Here is a 17,237-nt window from a genome sequence, read left to right as displayed (position 1 = left end):
AAAAACTTACCTTTTCAACCTTAGTAACTATAGTTAATACTCAAACTCCTTGACTCAGGATTTCACATAAATTTACTAAACAGTGTCTATTAGTCATTTATGAATAATTTTATATCATTATATTTTAATATTTTAATCTTAAAAAATACGAGTCTTGGGGAAAGAGATACCTTTACAAAGCACATCTCCTAATATATATACTTTTTTTCCTCCACAAAAGGAGTACCTCCTAGGTAGCGGTGGAAATAAGTCATGTCATGTCAGACTTAAAAATGATGGGGCTCAGCCTACAAAAAAATTGCAGCTTGAGCCCGGCCTATAACCTCTCGTAGAAATAGGCTTTTTGATAAATAGGTCAGATCGTAAATCCGTGCAAACTGGACTGACCTATTCCCATCCTAGACTTAGGTACCAATTCTTAAAAAGGAGACCTTCCCTTAAAGGATGATCTTACAATTTCTCTTTTTACAAATACATCATCTTTTCCTAATTAAAAACCGTCTTAGAAAAAATTGTCATTAACTATATATACTATCTTTTTAAACATACTATTTATTAATATTACATCCTTAAAAAAAATATTAATTCTACTTATTTATTTTTTAAGGATTTTTTAATAAAAAATAAACGATATTTATTCATTTAAATTGATATAATACAAATTTTATTAAACATACTATTTATTGATATTACATCCATAAAAAAATATTAATTCTACTTTTTTAGTTTTTAAGGATTTTTTTTATAAAAATAAACGATATTTATTCATTCAAATTGATATAATACAAATTCAAAATTGCTAAAAAACAAAAAGGATGGATATGCGAACAAACTCACGACATTCATGTTAATAACATAAAACGGAAGAGTACATATAGCTACAAATATGACTATATTCAAGTCTCTAGAATACATATGTCTTCATATCTGCAACGTTGATGACATCAAAGTCATTGATTGAATCAACACTTAAAGCTAATCTTTCAACTTGAATCAAATAAACACCGCACTAAGACGAGAAATAAAAAAACACATCGCACAAAGACAAAAAATCAAAACAAACAAAGTCGTGCAAAGACGACGAAATCACAAAAACAAATAAAAATATATTGAAAATGTGTGAAAATCACTTATTTAACAAGAACGAAAGAAAAACAATTATGAGGGGTGATTTCGGGTCTAAATTATCCAAAATCACCCCTTTTCGGGTGATCAAACAAGGAAAAAATGGTGACAGCTAGGCTTAGGGAATAATGATCCAAGTGTTATGATTGATGATTTGTGTATTTACTATCTCCCGTCCTTATAATAAGAAACAATTAACTGTTTAGTTTCATTGAATAATTAATGCATCTCGTTATAAATATAGACTAGATACATCACTTACATAATGAACCTAAAAAGTCAGATAAAAGCTAAAATTAGATACATTTATATATATATATATATATATATATAGTAAAGTTATTTTAAAAAATTTGCATGCAAAATAGATACATTAAACTCACTGTATGTAACAAAAAAAAACTCACTATATAATTTTTTTGTCAAGTAGCCTAGTGGCTAGAACTTACACAATTTAATTGTGGAGAAGTGGGGTGTCCGGGGTTCGAACTCCGGCCCCTTCATATAATATGCAATATCCCTACCAACTGAGCTAAACTCACGGGGATCACTGTATAATTTTTTATTATTTTTTTATCAGGTAGCCTAGTGGCTAGAAATTCACTTTTAAAGTGAATAAGTGGGGTGTCCGGGGTTCGAACCCCGATCCCTACATATAATAATACATTGTTCCTACCAACTGAGTTATGCTCATGGGGACATATTTTTAATATATGTCGAAATGACAATAAGTGTTTATAATTATGCATACATGAAGTTTTTTATTTTTTGTTGAATTCGTATCTCCTGCAAAGCTCTCTCTAAAAAGATTTAAGATTTAAACTTATGATTGTCTGGAGTTGAACTATAATCAACTTAGACGAGAAGTTGAATCAAACTTCAATTTGAGAAGTTGAATCATAAGTTTAAAGATCTTTTTTTTTTGTGGTGGTCGGAGTTTGAACCCTAGACCTTGCATATATTATACATTGTCTCTACCAACTGAGTTAAGCTTACGAGCATAAAGTTCTTATTCTATTGTCATTGATAAACAATTTAAAACTCCTCTCGTAAAGAATACTATTATAATTAACGTTGGATTCGGTGTGCTAGATTTCTATTATAACCATAAGAGGGGACCATTTTTTTGGGAGTGGGGCCATTGTAATCTCAATAGGATATCCCTCTTAGAAAATAATTAACTTTTTCTTAGTGGGGATATAGATGATAGATCTCTATTATAAAAAGTAAAATCCATCATAATCAAAAGGTTATCCTCTTATAAAAGTATTAGTAAATGATATTTGAACAACCATTTGACATCAATTTTTATGATAATATTTTTTATTGATCAAAAACAATTAGAGAAAAAAAGAAAGAGAAAGATCAGTACATCATGTCAATATAAGAGAAAAAATTATCTAAAAGTTGTTATAAAATAATTGTTTAAATATCATTTCTCTAAAAGTATATTGTTTAGTTCTGCTTCTTCTATTGGTACTAAAAATATTAATTATTATTAGGGTTACGTTAACGAGTGTCCTTAAAGCACTTGTTAAGAATTCAAGAATAGAAATAGTTGATCAATTTTATGTAGATTAAGTTGTTTTTTAATGTTTCAATGTCTTGACTTGATTACACAATTTTCAATATAAAGTTTTCATTTTAATCTTCTTAACAAATGCACCAAGAACACTCATTAACATTTTCGTTGTTATTACTATTATTCTAAATTTAAGTTTCTATTTGTCATGTGTAGAAGTTCGATTAGATTTGGATCCTCTTAAAAAATTGACAGGATCGAAAATGAGAGATTTATATATTTTTTTATGATCTCAATATTCATGGGATTTTATAACTTAAAAAATACATAAGTGGAACCTAGTTTTCTTCTTTAAATAAACGGTAATATCATTAATATAACTCTTTTATACTAGATCTTCCACCCGTGCTGCAGCACGGGTCATATATAATGTGTAATAAAAGAAAGCAGAATATAACATATAATATATGTAGATGTCGGAGAAAGTCAAGTATAAAATAAGCTCCAAGGCTATGATATATAGCGTCTAATAAAATAAAGCAGAATATGACCTATAAAATCTGTACATGTCGGAGAAAGTCAAGTACAAAATGATCTCAAAGGCTCTCATATTATTTTTAGATGTCCATACATTTTGGAATACTTTGTATACAACATTGGTTGTATTATCAATGCAATCACCATTTTCATCAATCATGAGTATTTTCAAACCATTCCTTGATGATACCCTCGAAATTGCGACATATAATTGGCCGTGAGAGAATACTTCACGATCGTAGAAAAAAATGCACGCCAAAATGAAAAAAAAATCAACTGACAACAAAGCTGACCACAAAAAGTTCTTTTAAGAGTGAAATTTACCCGAAGCATACTCACGGCTAATAACCACACCAAAACAGCCAAAACCACCCAAACCAGCCAAAAAAACAGACCTGCAACCAAACAGATCTCTTCTCTTTTATCTCTGTTCACTTTCACTCAATTTCAAAGTTCTCACGTTGATCTCCAATGAAGTGGCAGAATTAATAGCTGGTACACTTCATAATCATTTACCATCAGTATTGACATCCATTCCAAAGACCAGAAAAAACTCAAATCAGCTTATCATTGATTTACATTCTACAAAATTAAAAATAGAAAAGGAAGAGAAAGATGAGAAATTATATTCTGTCAAAAGCATCAAAAAAGTTGATTTGAATAAAAAGAATAGAAGAATAATAACTCATCAGTATCGATATCCATTCCAAAGACCAGAAATATAAATAAAATGTACAACGTGAAACATACTGAGGTAAAGTGTTTCTAAAAAAATTCTACATATGATATTATCAAATAAGAAAACTGAAGTAATATAGAGTTCAAAGCGATGGTACGATGATTGGTCGAGTTTTAAAAGCCATATACATGAATAAGTAAATCTTGTGCTTTTTGAAAGTAAAACATAGGAGAATGGGATCAGTCAAAGACTCCTTGTTGTCATTAACATTTGTAGCTACCGAAGGAATCTTGCTTAATTTTTTGCTACAATGTTCACCATGATATAAGAAACATAATTGCAATATATTAGGAAAAAAATCGAACAGAATCACATCGATATTCAAAAAATAAATATTGCAGATTCACACATAAACATCAACAATACTTCATTTTTTGCATGTGTGTGTGAAAATTGAAATAGGTGTGAAAATTGAACAAAAAACACTGGATCTAAAATGGTGCGAATGCCTAATTAACAAACAATAACTGTAATAGAAAATCCCAAGGCGAAGGGTGTTTGATCCAAGGCAGCAAGTAAGCTAAAATATTAGTAACACACAAAGTTGCTTAGATGTGGCTGTGAAGTGCAGCAAGGCGTAAACAGTGATGCTAATAAGAGGTTGAAAATTGTTAGAAAACGACTTACTATCATCACTCAACAATAGCTATATGACATTGTAGCTTCAAGTAAACATCACTGCAACAACAACAAAAAAAGAATAAAGAAATACATTACTAATAAACAATCAATTAACCAAACCATCAATTGTCAGCATACTTAGATGTTCTTGTGATTTTTATCAATACCTAAGAGAGAAGAAAATTTGAAATAAAATTTATTTACATAGTTCACGATAGCACTTAATTTATTTACATAGTTTATCATAGCCTTTATTTTTAGAGAAAACTTGATGCACTTTAATGGCACAAAGAGTAGGTGTTCCATGAGAGTCATGTGGAGAGAAATTTGTTTTACCTTTGTTGCTTATGTCTTCCACATCTAGTAGTTGTTGCTTGTTCTCATGAGTATTTATCAAGGATGAAACAAAAACCAAAACACTATAAGTAACAAAATCAAAGTAAAATAAAAAGCAAAACATTGTGAGAAAACTCACAAAAAAAGGCCTCATCACATATTAGAAATTCTATAAAATAGAGATCAAAAGCCCACTTAGTTCTTCAACTAATTTTAACCGATCTAGCAAATGTCTTTTTTTTTTTTTTGAATCGGCATATGTAAATTAGAGCCACGCAACAGAAGTGCTAATAAGGCAAGCTGCTCCAATACAAAAGAAAGCCACTGTCCACTGTCACAAAACAGCAAAAGCATAGGCCAGTGTAGAAAAAAAAATACGGCAACAAGAAGCACCAAACAACTCCAAAAAACAAATGTACACAGACACTCCTTAAAACCGAACCAACAATAAAAAACCTACACTAACAGATGAGGTAACCGAAAAAACACAAACACCTATAGCAAATCTAGCAAATGGGTTGGTTCAATATTTCACAAATGAACAGAAAAACTAACAATTTTGATTTGAAAAAGTTCATCTAGAAAAAAAAATTAACATATTTCTTGCAAATTTTTAGGTTGAAAAGAACACAACTGAATTAAAAAACTCCAATATCTGAAAACCCCAATTGTTCTATTCTGGTATTTGTCAAATAGCTCCATTTCTTCCCAAAGAAAACTCTGGTTTTAAATTCAATTTGATATAACCACTTTGTATGAAATTTAATTACATAATAGAAGAGGAGTTCAAGATGAAACTGAGAGAAACATATGCAGATTTTTTTTTTTTTTAAAGGTAAAGTTGTGATAGAGATTTGTAAACCATTTGAGAGAGACTACCTAAAACTGATGCAACGTCCATCTGAAAATTGCAAACATTCAGCTAGTTGTTCAAACTTAGAGCATAATGAAAGAAGAGAGAAGAATAGTGAAAGTGGTGGGGGATCGATAAGTGCAATGTCAATCTTGGAACTGTAGGAAAATTAATTTCTCATAAGCCAGTAAAATAAATGTCATCGGAAAATGCTAAAAGTATGGGGGCCGTTTTTTTCATTGGAACAATATCCTAGGGCACTTGAAAGAAGTAGTACATAATTAGAGGAATAATTAAATGGCTTAGAAATAACGGTGGAGATGCATTTGGTGCATAAATCAATGGTCATTATTCATTGGCGCCAAATTAAGTAGGATTAGGGTTGGCACAATTTGTTAACAATGCTATTCATATTAGAAATAAGTATGATTAGATTTAAATAAAAGAAAATCTCTCTCTCACAAACAAATAATACATCAATCCTTACCATGATTTATTTATCTCTTCTATTTTAAAATAAGTGTCGCTTTCGTAAATAAAATATTTTCAATACAAGTATTGTATTTCTTTCTCAAAACAACTTTTATTAACTTATTCTAACTATACCTTTAAGTAATATTGGCTACAGAACTTTCAAATCATAATATTTCATAATGCATTTATGACAATTGGTAATATTTAATGGTGAATTTCTTGTAAAATGGTCCCACTTAAGTGTCACATTTAAATTATTTATTTGTTAATAAATTTAACCTTGTCCATCACATGTGTTGCATGCTCGACGACGCTCGTCAATACTTTATTTTGTGTTTCTTTCATGTGTTTCAAGTCGGTAAAATCAATTAGCCAATATTAATTTTATTTTTTGTCATAAATATTTGTTACGAAAACAACCAAATTTTTCTTTTTTCTGAATAGAAATTGTTCTTTCTTTTTTTGTTTGACTACTTTGGTTCTTTCTTCCTCTAAAAAAATCGGTTCTTTGTTATTTATCAATAATGATATTACTTAGCAAAATAAATCAATTATCACATTGTTCTCATGTTAAGTGTCATGCTTAAATTATATATTTGTTAACAATTTTATCCATGTCCATTACGTGTGTTGCATGCTCAACGAAACTCGTCAATACTTTATTTTGTGTTTCTTTCATGTGTTCTAGACGGTAAAACCAATGAGCCAATCACAATTTTCGTTTTTGTCATAAATAATTGTTACGAAAACAACCAAATTTTTCTTTTTTCTGAATAGAAATTGTTCTTTCGTTGTTTGTTTGACTACACAATTTGGTTATTTCTTCCTCTAAAAAAATCGGTTCTTTGTTATTTATCAATAATGATACTGCTTAGCAAAATAAATCAATTATCACATTGTTCTCATGTTAAGTGTCATGCTTAAATTATATATTTGTTAACAATTTTATCCATGTCCATTACGTGTGTTGCATGCTCAACGATACTCGTCAATACTTTATTTTGTGTTTCTTTCATGTGTTCTAGACGGTAAAACCAATGAGCCAATCACAATTTTCGTTTTTGTCATAAATATTTGCTACGAAAACAACCAAAATTTTCTTTTTTCTGAATAGAAATTGTTCTTTCGTTTTTTCTTTGACTACACAATTTGGTTCTTTCTATATATATATATATATATAGACCGAATACATTAGGTATTGAATGAACCTAATTTTTTTTTTTTTTGCATATAAATGTGACCGGAGAGAGTCCTGTTTTATCCAATACTTATTATTTTGAGAATCAAATGCACTCCATTTTAATGATTTTATTAATGAAGTATCTCAAACAATAAAGTTATTTTATCATACAAAAAATTACAATGCATTCATTTCTTTTTTCAAAGTTCCTAACAATGAAACTCTAATACACAAAATGCATAGAAGAGTAGTATGAGATAAAATTATATCTCAACATATCAAATGTTTTGGCAAAAGTTTATTGCATATGTTGCACTTAAGCAACCATTCAATAGTTTTTTTTTAAGTATAAATACGTTTTGAAAACTAGATATCTAGCTTACCGACCGATTAATTTTAGAGGTCCAATTCGACCATTCGCTTGGATGGGCTCTATCTATAGCAATGTCAAATCTCTATATTGACTAGCCTATCAAAATTGACACCATATATAATCAAATTTGAGACCTTGAGAGGAGCACACTCTAAAGTCTCAAACAAACACCACTAAACCAACCCAAATGGATTATAAAAAACGAATATGGCAAATATTTTATTATAAAAATTAGTACATTATATTCAATAATATGTAAAAAGCAAATAAAAATCAAAGTTCAATAATTATTGAGCGTAGTCGAAGAGGTTAAATTTATACAATACGACAAACTAAAGTTTGAATGTCAGTTAAGAAAGCTAAGAGATGTATTAACGTTTAATTTATGTTTGATTTCACTTTCGCATGAGCAAAAATTGATTCTAAAGATGTATAATTGATCTTGACATGTTAGCATGCTTTGGTGAATAATTGGTTTTGCTTTTAGAATCGATTATAGTAAGATATGATTTGTATCTTTTGATTCTATAATTAATTTCTACATTCAAAATTACGGTTGAACTTTTTTGCATAAATATATTCAAACACAAATCACTTTATCTTCAATCCACTTTTAGAGAAAATAAATTTTAAATCACTTATTGTCACGACATAACAAAATATACGTATAACATATGTTTGATATCATGGTGTGTACGTCAGAATCATGTTGACGCACCATGATTCTGACATACATATTATATTGTAACTTCTGTAAAATTACGGTGGATCAATTTAATGTTGACATACCTACCGTGATATCAAACAAACATTTAACGTCTCTACACCTCAAGTCAAATGTCATTATCTTTATTAAACAACATTTTCTAGAAACTAAAATAAAAATATATAATATAATAAAAATATATATATATAGATTAAAAGATTAATTGTATTGAGTCACACATTTATAATGTAAATTGTAGTCAAAATCATTTTCCACAAATTCAAAACGTTTTCCTTTTTCTTCCCTTTTCCTTGTTTGTCCATTTTCACTTTCATAGTGTCTTGTGGCCACTCAACAACTTACTTGTAGCAATTTCACTAACTCACTTTCTTTGATTCTTTCACCCAAAAAATACAATAAAACCAAACAACACACAAAGCAAAAAAAATTCAATCAATCTCAGAAATCACAACGGGTGATTTCGTCAGAAAGAAGAAAGCCATCCAGGCTTGGAAGAACAACTCAATCCCCTTTGGAAATTCTCTCATGGTTTGTTTCTTTACACTCTTCAATTTTGATCTTTTTTTTTTTTTTTGAATTTTTTTGTTTTGATAATGACCCATTTGAGTTTTTAGTGTTTTTTATGTTTTCTGATATTTGATTGTTTGAAAAGTTTGGTTTTTGAATAATGGGCTATGATTATTTTTTCAGTATTTTTTTATTTATTATTATCATGATCATGACCCATTTGAGTTTTTTTTTTGTGTTTTTTATGTTTTCTGATATTTGATTGCATGAAAAGTTTGGTTTATGAATAATGGGTTATGGTTAATTTTTTTTGAAAGATGATTATTATTTTTTTGTTCCATTCTTTTTAGTTGTTTATTTATGATTATTATTAATATTAAAAAATGTTAGTGTTTTTTTTTGTTCATGTGTGTGGATAATGATCTTGTTTATGAGGTGGATGAAATTTAAAAATAGGAAAATCTTTGGTTAATTTAGCTGTAATCTGTAACATGAACCTAAATCTAAGGAGATTTGTATGGCTAAGGATACGGTGCTCTTTCTTTTAGATATTTTAAGATTATGATTTGTGGTTTAGTAAAATTTTGCTTCTAGATTTTGTACTAATGGTTTATATAAGTCATTATTTCAAGTTTCATTTTTCTTTTTGATGTAATTTATGTTAATTAAGAGAGGTTTTGTTTAAATTTATCCAAGGCTTAGTGAGGTTTTGGTTAAATTCGAGGAACAACTTTCATTTGTGGATAATTTAATCTTTTCCTGATTTTGATCATGGAGAAACCCAAGTTGAGGTTTCTCCTTTCCTGCACTGTTCTATTGTGTGTTTGGAGTTGCATTCTTTATTCTTGATTGCATAGTTTCGCTCTATAAACTTTATTTGTTCATGAAAACCAAGAATTGCGGAGGGTATGTGTTATTTGCAACTTGGTCGAACAAAGGCTTCGTCGTGTCTTTAATGTTCGATGAAATGTGCTAGCATTGTTTTGGCTGAGAATTGAGAAGAAATAGATTTAAATTTGTTGGGTTTAGTTGCCATTTTATTATGTTAGAATTAAAAAGGTGCCTTCAAATTTTGCGAATCCAAGGTATTGTGCTGATTAGGGACCTGAAATTTTTCAATAAAATTGTCATAAGAAAGTTAGTTCTTATCTGTGTTGGATTATGGTGTTAAATTGTTCTATGCTTGTTGTTTGGTAAATGTCATCTTTTAGAACTATGGAGAGAAAAGTCGATTATAAAATACGAAAGTAAAGAAGCTTACGGTTTTTTGAGTGCTTCTTTCTGTAATGTTTAGGTGTTTTTTCCTCTTGTTCTGATTTTAGCATGCAAGTTTTATAAGTGAGCATTATCTGCTTATAACTTACCAATCTATAGATGACTTTAGTTCATTGAGAATCTGTGCAAGTTGATTAAAACAGTATCTCGATCATCCGTGTTTGGTAAAGGCTTCGTCGTGTCTTTAATGTTTGATAAAATGTGTTAGGATGTTTTTGGCTGAGAATTTCGAAGAGATTGAAATTTGTTGGGTTTAGTTGCCATTTATTATGTTAAAATTAAAAACATTGCCTTCAAAGATTGCGAATTCAAGGTACTTTTGATTAAAATTGGCTTAAGAATGTTAATTCTTATCTGTGTAGGTTGTTTGTATTGTTTGGAATCTATACCATTTGGACTATGTTGTTAAATTGTTCTATGCTTGTTTGGTAAATGTCATCATTTAGAACTATGAAAAGAAACGACGATGAACAAATAAGAAAGTAAAGAAGCCTACGATTTTTCTATGCTTGTTCTGATTTTAGGTTGCAAGTTTTACAAGTGAGCATGATCTGCTTATAACTTATTGATTTATAGACGAGTTTAGATCACTGAGAATCCATGCAAGTTAATTGTGAAAACAGTGAAAATATTTGAATGTCAATTCTCTATATTACTATCTTGCTCATCCTTGTCTTGAAAAGTGCCGTTTCTTTTTCTTATTTTTTTTCCTTTTTTATTTTTTGGCCAATGGTTCTGACAGGCAAGGAAGATGCGTTGTGCCCCTCAGTCAAAAGGTAAAGATAGTCCAAAAGTTTCAGAAGCAGGAAAGAATTCCAAATCAACGACAAATCAGGAACACAACAAAGTTACAACTTTGGACCTCGCAAAAGTAAATTACTGTCCTATTTTTTCTCTTAATTATTTGATCGATTTTGGCTAAGAAGTTAGTCCTTATCTCTCTTTTTTTTCTTCATATAATTATTTTATTCAGCACTCTGAACAAGGATCTTCTGTTTCAACGATCAACTCTGATAGTAGGTAAATTTTTTTGTTACTTTATCATTTCATTCATGTTCTTTTCGTTCTTATAGTTATATAGTTATGTCATTAGCATGTGTTATCGAAATTGTTGTCTCTAATGACAGAACATGCACACCTAGACTTCTAATTACATTTCTTAGAATTCTGCAACTCATTATAGAATAACTTTTAGGCTAGCCAAAAGCTCATAGTGTATTTTACATTGCACACTTTATTCTATGACCTTGTTTGGATAACAGCTTAATTAAGCACTTACAACACAAGTTCTTATCATAGAAATGCTTATGTATAAGCTATTTCTATAGCAAAAGATAAAATAAAGTCAAATTGTTTTCATATAAGCTATAAACTGTTTTCATAAGATATTGTGGCGAGCTTATGGTAATGAGCAGAAAACAGCTAATAAACTAACATGGCGTAAGCTGTTTTCTCACAAAGCTCTCAAACAATCTCGCAATTGTTTTTGCCAGTAGATAAGCTCCAACAAGCCAATCCAAACAGGTTATGTATCTACGTAAAAACTCCCATGCCTATTCTTCTTGCTATCTTCGTTGTCATTTTTCTAACATTAACTAATTTATTTATTTTAACTGATGATATTGTGCCGTAGAGACTTGTTTCACATGTTTTATCCATGCAAAAACTTCCAAGCAGTGCTTTAGTCTTTCTTTGCATTACGTTCAAGCTTCTTAATGCTTACACTGACCCGATTTTTCAAAAGTACTTTCTTTGTTTATTTTTTCTTGTGTTCAGAAGAAATTTGAAACTTTGTAGTCACTATGCTTAAGTTCTGTTAATTATTTATCAGGCTTGCCATCCTTACCTTCCTTAGTTTTGAGCCTGATGGAACCTGGAGAATTCTTGCCGTTCCAGTGCAGTGTCTCAATCACGTTAACCTAGCTTCTGGCAGCATAAGTATGGATGGTCTGCAACTTCTTTTCCCTCCAACAACTGTTAATAGACCGAAGATTGATCAATGTAAGGGACCTAGAGGACAGGTCCCTCCGAGTGCTTATTCAGCTAAATCATATGAAAGAAGAAGTTTTACTGGTTCAAATGTTCGTCGTAGATGTCAAAACAAAGTAGCTAACAAAGCTTGTAAGCTGAATGAACTTCCTGTGAATTCTTGTGCAGGAAGTTCGGTAGTTAATAGTAGCCCTAGCTTGTCCCCTCAAAGTTCTGTCGCCGGTATTTCGTCTGATAATTGCATGAGTAACACCAAGGAGGATAAGTCTCTGCAGAAAAACTCGAGAAGAAGGGCAAGAAAGAAAGCTAAACAAATGAAGAAGCAGTCAAGTGAAAGCGGATCTAGTGAAAGAGAACTTCGTACCGAGGAATATGGCTGTGTAAGTTTGGCTTCTGAAACCTGCAGCAGCAATGATGTGGATGCGACTGCACCGGATTTTTCATCTTCCGACGATAGGTTAATGAAAATTGATTGTGAAAGGAATGAGATGAATGACAAAAGCAATGTTGTGGATGCACTGAAATGCCGCGACTCTTGTATCGATGAGGCAGTGATGTCAAAAGATGAATCAATGAATCAGCTTCATGATAGAGAAACAAAGGATATTCAACACGTTGAGCTATGCAGTTTTAATGATATACAAGACTCTTTGGTGTTGGATTCAGTTTCCATTGGATCGAAAAGTGATGAAAGTGTCAATGATGGTCATATAGGAAAATCGTTCAACAAAGCAAGTTCTGGAGTCACTTCAAATTCAGGAGATGAGTATTTTCTTTGTCAAGGCTTAACATCAGGTTCTCGCAATAACTATGAACATAACGAGGAAACGCGGAACAGTGGTCAAAATTGCATTGTCAATGATAAGAGAGTTCAGCAAAAGATAAATATGTCGAAGAGTTCTAGTTTCAACAAATTTTCGGGTGTTGGTCGAACAGGGAAGGAAAACAGTCATTCTGTCTGGCAAAAGGTTCAGAAGAACAATTCGAGTGAATGTGGTGGTGGTGATCTGAAGAAAGTAAACACAACTTTGTCACAATCCGTTTCCGCTACCGAAAAGGATGATCCTTCAGCCATAAAAAATTGTAATAATTCTGTTGGTGCCAATGCTGTTTCAGGACCAGAGGATAAAAAAAATGTGAAAAATAAAGTCAGTCGAAAATCAAAAGGTAAAACGGATTCAGTTCCAAGAAAAGGAGCCTGCAACTATTCTAGGAAGGGTTCCAATTTTAACAGGACTGTGTTAAATGATAACTTGAAGGTTAGTATTCAACAGAATGATTCTTCAACTATCTCATCTCAGGAAAATAATCAACAAGGATTGGTAATGGAGATTCAGACCAATGGAGCTGAACAGGAAACATCTGAGATAGCTCACAGCGAAAAATTTCATGCGGATGAGTCCGATATCCTGAAAAGTTCACAAGAAACAGAGAATGGAAGTATAGACATTCAATCTCAAGTTTCTTGTTCTGATGAGCAATCTCAAGTTTCTTGTAAACTTTTAGACAATCAAGTTGGTCAAACAGTGAAAGAAGTTTCTTCTGCAGATTACAATGGACAAAACCACAGTTCTGGCTCTACAGCCCTATGGAAATGGATACCAGTTGGGAAAAAAGATGCTGGAATGGCAAAATCTGAGTCTAATAGTTCATCATCACAATATTCTGATGAACCAACTAGTAAAATTATTGACATGGAAAACGGACTGGAACCAAAATCAGATTCTCTTTCTCAAAATCAGGATTCTTCACCAGATACAAGAACTACATCCATTGGTCGAATCGAGGGTGAAAATCATAAACTAGGTGAGGAGATTGCAGGTTCATTGACCGAGCGTATGGACAAACATCAAGTAGATAATCACATAATTTATGAATGTGAGAGTCAATGTTTGTTAGAAAATGATTCCTACAGAATAGCTCAAGCGGTGAATGACGCCTGCCGAGTTCAATTAGCTTGTGATGTAGTACACAAGGTGACTGGTGCCCCTGTTGCAGAATTTGAAAAACTACTTCATTTTTGTAGTCCTGTTATTTGTCGATCACCCGATTCACTTGGTTGTTTCACCTGTGCAAAAAACCATTTGATTGGTGTCCCACTGTGCAGACATGAGATACCTGAAGTATCTTTGGGATGCTTGTGGGAGTGGTATGAGAAACATGGGAGCTATGGATTAGAGATAAGGGCTTGGGATTATGAAGATCCGAAGACATTAGGTGGTGTTGGTCATTTTCCGTTCCGTGCCTATTTTGTCCCTTCTTTATCAGCAGTTCAGCTGTTTAAGAACCGTGAAAGTCGATGTGTGAACAACAGTGTCAGCTTTCTGAATTGTAAGGTTTCAGAGGCTTGTGAAATGATCGACAATTCAGAAGACTCGTTTATAGGTCGTTTTAGTAATGCCTCTAATCCATCTACTGACTCAACCTGTTCTGGTGATTCAGAACTTCTTTTCGAATATTTTGAATGCGAACAACCTCAACAAAGGCGACCTCTATATGAAAGGTAAGATTGTTCATCACTTTTATATCAAATGTAGTGTTTTCAATATGCAAATCTTCAAATTTTTAATGCTTTCCATTTCATCTGTTCATAACTGAGTAGACTGATTTTAATTGATAGAAATCTTCAAATTTTTAATGCTTTCCATTTTATCTTTTGTGTGACATGTTATATATGATATTCATACCTTGTTCCTTTTTCTTAGAAATTGTGTTACTTATTGTTGGTCTTAACCCTCCTGTTCTCAGGAGAAGGGGCCCCCGGTCATCCGGAGATTGGCCATGATTCAAACACCGGTTCTCCCGAATGATTCGAAAAAAATTTATTACTTTCATAAGCTAGTTAATGAAACTGCAAAAAAATAAGTGTGTGAATCAGAATAACCTGTTTTAAAATCAGTCAGCAGGTACTTATGATTTGAATTTCATCTTCACACAGGATACAAGAGCTAGTTAGAGGCGATGTACAAATCCAGTCGAAAACTTATGGGGACGCAACTAAACTGGAATCTATAAACCTGCGGGATCTTCATCCTAGATCTTGGTAAATGATCATTTGAATTATATTTCACTTTTGAAAGAAAAAAAAGTACATTTTATGTCTTAATATCAGAAGCAATTATTATCATAGTCTTAATTTCAAGTTAAAGTTGAAATGATAGCAATTTTATGACCACCTGATTTGCAGGTACTCGGTTGCATGGTATCCTATTTACCGTATACCAGATGGCAACTTTCGCGCATCTTTTCTGACTTACCATTCACTTGGGCATTTGGTTTGTAGAAGTTCAAATTCTGATTCGCCAACTCTGGATTCTTGTGTAGTTTCTCCAGCTGTAGGCCTTCAAAGCTACAATGCACAGGTATGTGTTTTGTTGCTTCAACTTCTTTCTCACATCTTGGCTTTCTAGATCAATGTTTATTTAGAGGCTACTGTGTGCTTGAGGGATATAGGATATTCTGTTATGAGTTCAAAGTAGATGCACATTAGTTTAAATATGCATCCAATAAGAATCAACTATTTTGGGATACAGGATATTCTTGTAACTGAATCTTAAAATTAATGAAATAAAGTGGAAAAATAATTAGTTTTCATTGGATATCACTGTAAAATTGATTTAGGGTCTGTTTGGATTGACTTATTTGACTTTATCTGTTGAGATAAGCACTTGTGAGGTTATTTGAGAAAGCTAGTGGAAACAGTTGATGATATGTCCATAAGCTGTTTTCAACTTATATTTCCATACAATCTCCAAGATAGCTCATGAAAACAACCTAAAACTTATTATATAAAACAATTTGACTTTATTTTATCTTCTGTTATAGAAATAGTTTATACACAAGCATTTATATGATAAGGTTTATGTTATGAACAGGGTGAATGCTGGTTTCAGCTGAATCAATCTACACGGAGAACAGAAATGCTAGGCATAAATCCCTCAGTTTTTCTTCAAGAGCGTTTGAGGACACTTGAAGAAACAGCATCTCTTATGGCAAGAGCTGATGTCAACAAGGGGAACCAAACCTGCACAAACAGACATCCAGATTATGAGTTTTTCCTGTCGAGGCGACGGTATTGAGATTTTCCTAAAGGTTTCACAGTAAAAAATTATGAGTAGGCCAAACTAGATACAAATAATTTTTGGCTACATTCAGGTAGAACGTCACATTTCAATGAGGATCAAAGTGTTACTGGTCTTATATTGCATGTGTCTTTTAGGTCCTAGTTATTGAACTTAATATCTTTTGTACATACTTTGTGCAGTACCTTTTTTTATTTTCTTACTCACAATTTTAGCTCAGTGTTGTTCCTTGGTAGAAAGGAACAAGGAATATGTAGTGCTGATTTTGAGATATTAGTAGAATTATGAATATGGTGATTCTTAGTTTTCATAGCTTGAAGTTAGTGAATACTTAATTGTCGAATTTGAGGTGCTTATTAAACATAGGGAATCAATTCTTTATGAGCCTATTATTTTATAGACAAACATCAGGAAGTTAGTGGTTATGTTAGTTTCTCGAGTTTGAATCGTGGAGCACCGTTTTAAAACTCATTCATTGTCCCTTAGCTCACCAATTGAGCTACCATAGGTGTCCTAATTAATCGAGTATAACAGAAATTACCAAGCGAACAATATGGCTAAAATTTGAAGATGAGGCCTTTTTTTTCTTAAGCATCTTGATCCTTTTTCCATATTAGGATTTATAGTGTTTTATTATCTTAAGTGCAAAACAAATCAAGGATGAATGTTTTAAACCAATTCAAGACTATGTATAAAAAACTGGATGGGTTTTTTATGTACTGTCTAAAACTTTTTTTGTCAAAGTTCTTTAGTCTCTCTACTTTTCCCTCATTTCACTCTTTCATGCACCTCTCACACTCTTTCATCCTTTCAAAACATTATTATTATTATATTTATTGAGTCTTACTGTTTCCTACTTGAAGTATCAAATAAATTGAGATGATCCACACACCCCAT

General features: G+C 31.6%; 1 protein-coding gene and 1 long non-coding RNA gene across 2 annotated transcripts; one reads left to right on the top strand and one right to left on the bottom strand.

The window, feature by feature from the left end:
- Positions 1 to 3,174: 3,174 nt before the first annotated feature.
- On the bottom strand, positions 3,175 to 5,963 carry LOC11417287 (uncharacterized). Its single transcript, XR_003012886.2, has 3 exons — positions 4,881 to 5,963; positions 4,551 to 4,601; positions 3,175 to 3,766 (listed from the first exon to the last, which is right to left on the bottom strand). It is a non-coding gene; the product is annotated as an uncharacterized lncRNA (long non-coding RNA).
- Positions 5,964 to 8,738: 2,775 nt separating this feature from the next.
- On the top strand, positions 8,739 to 16,721 carry LOC11417286 (uncharacterized). Its single transcript, XM_003620112.4, has 7 exons — positions 8,739 to 9,015; positions 11,012 to 11,140; positions 11,243 to 11,289; positions 12,101 to 14,761; positions 15,197 to 15,301; positions 15,446 to 15,620; positions 16,134 to 16,721. The coding sequence occupies exons 1-7, from the start codon at positions 9,013 to 9,015 to the stop codon at positions 16,335 to 16,337; spliced, it is 3,324 nt and encodes a 1,107-aa protein (XP_003620160.1). The 5' UTR covers positions 8,739 to 9,012; the 3' UTR covers positions 16,338 to 16,721.
- Positions 16,722 to 17,237: the final 516 nt, after the last annotated feature.

The sequence above is a fragment of the Medicago truncatula genome, chromosome 6 (genome assembly GCF_003473485.1).
Source record: "Medicago truncatula cultivar Jemalong A17 chromosome 6, MtrunA17r5.0-ANR, whole genome shotgun sequence".
NCBI lineage: Eukaryota > Viridiplantae > Streptophyta > Magnoliopsida > Fabales > Fabaceae > Medicago > Medicago truncatula.
This window is presented reverse-complemented; position numbering and strand designations above follow the sequence as displayed.

Coding starts and splice junctions, on each gene's coding strand:
- LOC11417286 (XM_003620112.4), top strand. Junction 11,290..12,100: donor ACGATCAACTCTGATAGTAG/GTAAATTTTTTT, acceptor ATTATTTATCAG/GCTTGCCATCCTTACCTTCC. Junction 15,621..16,133: donor TTCAAAGCTACAATGCACAG/GTATGTGTTTTG, acceptor TGTTATGAACAG/GGTGAATGCTGGTTTCAGCT.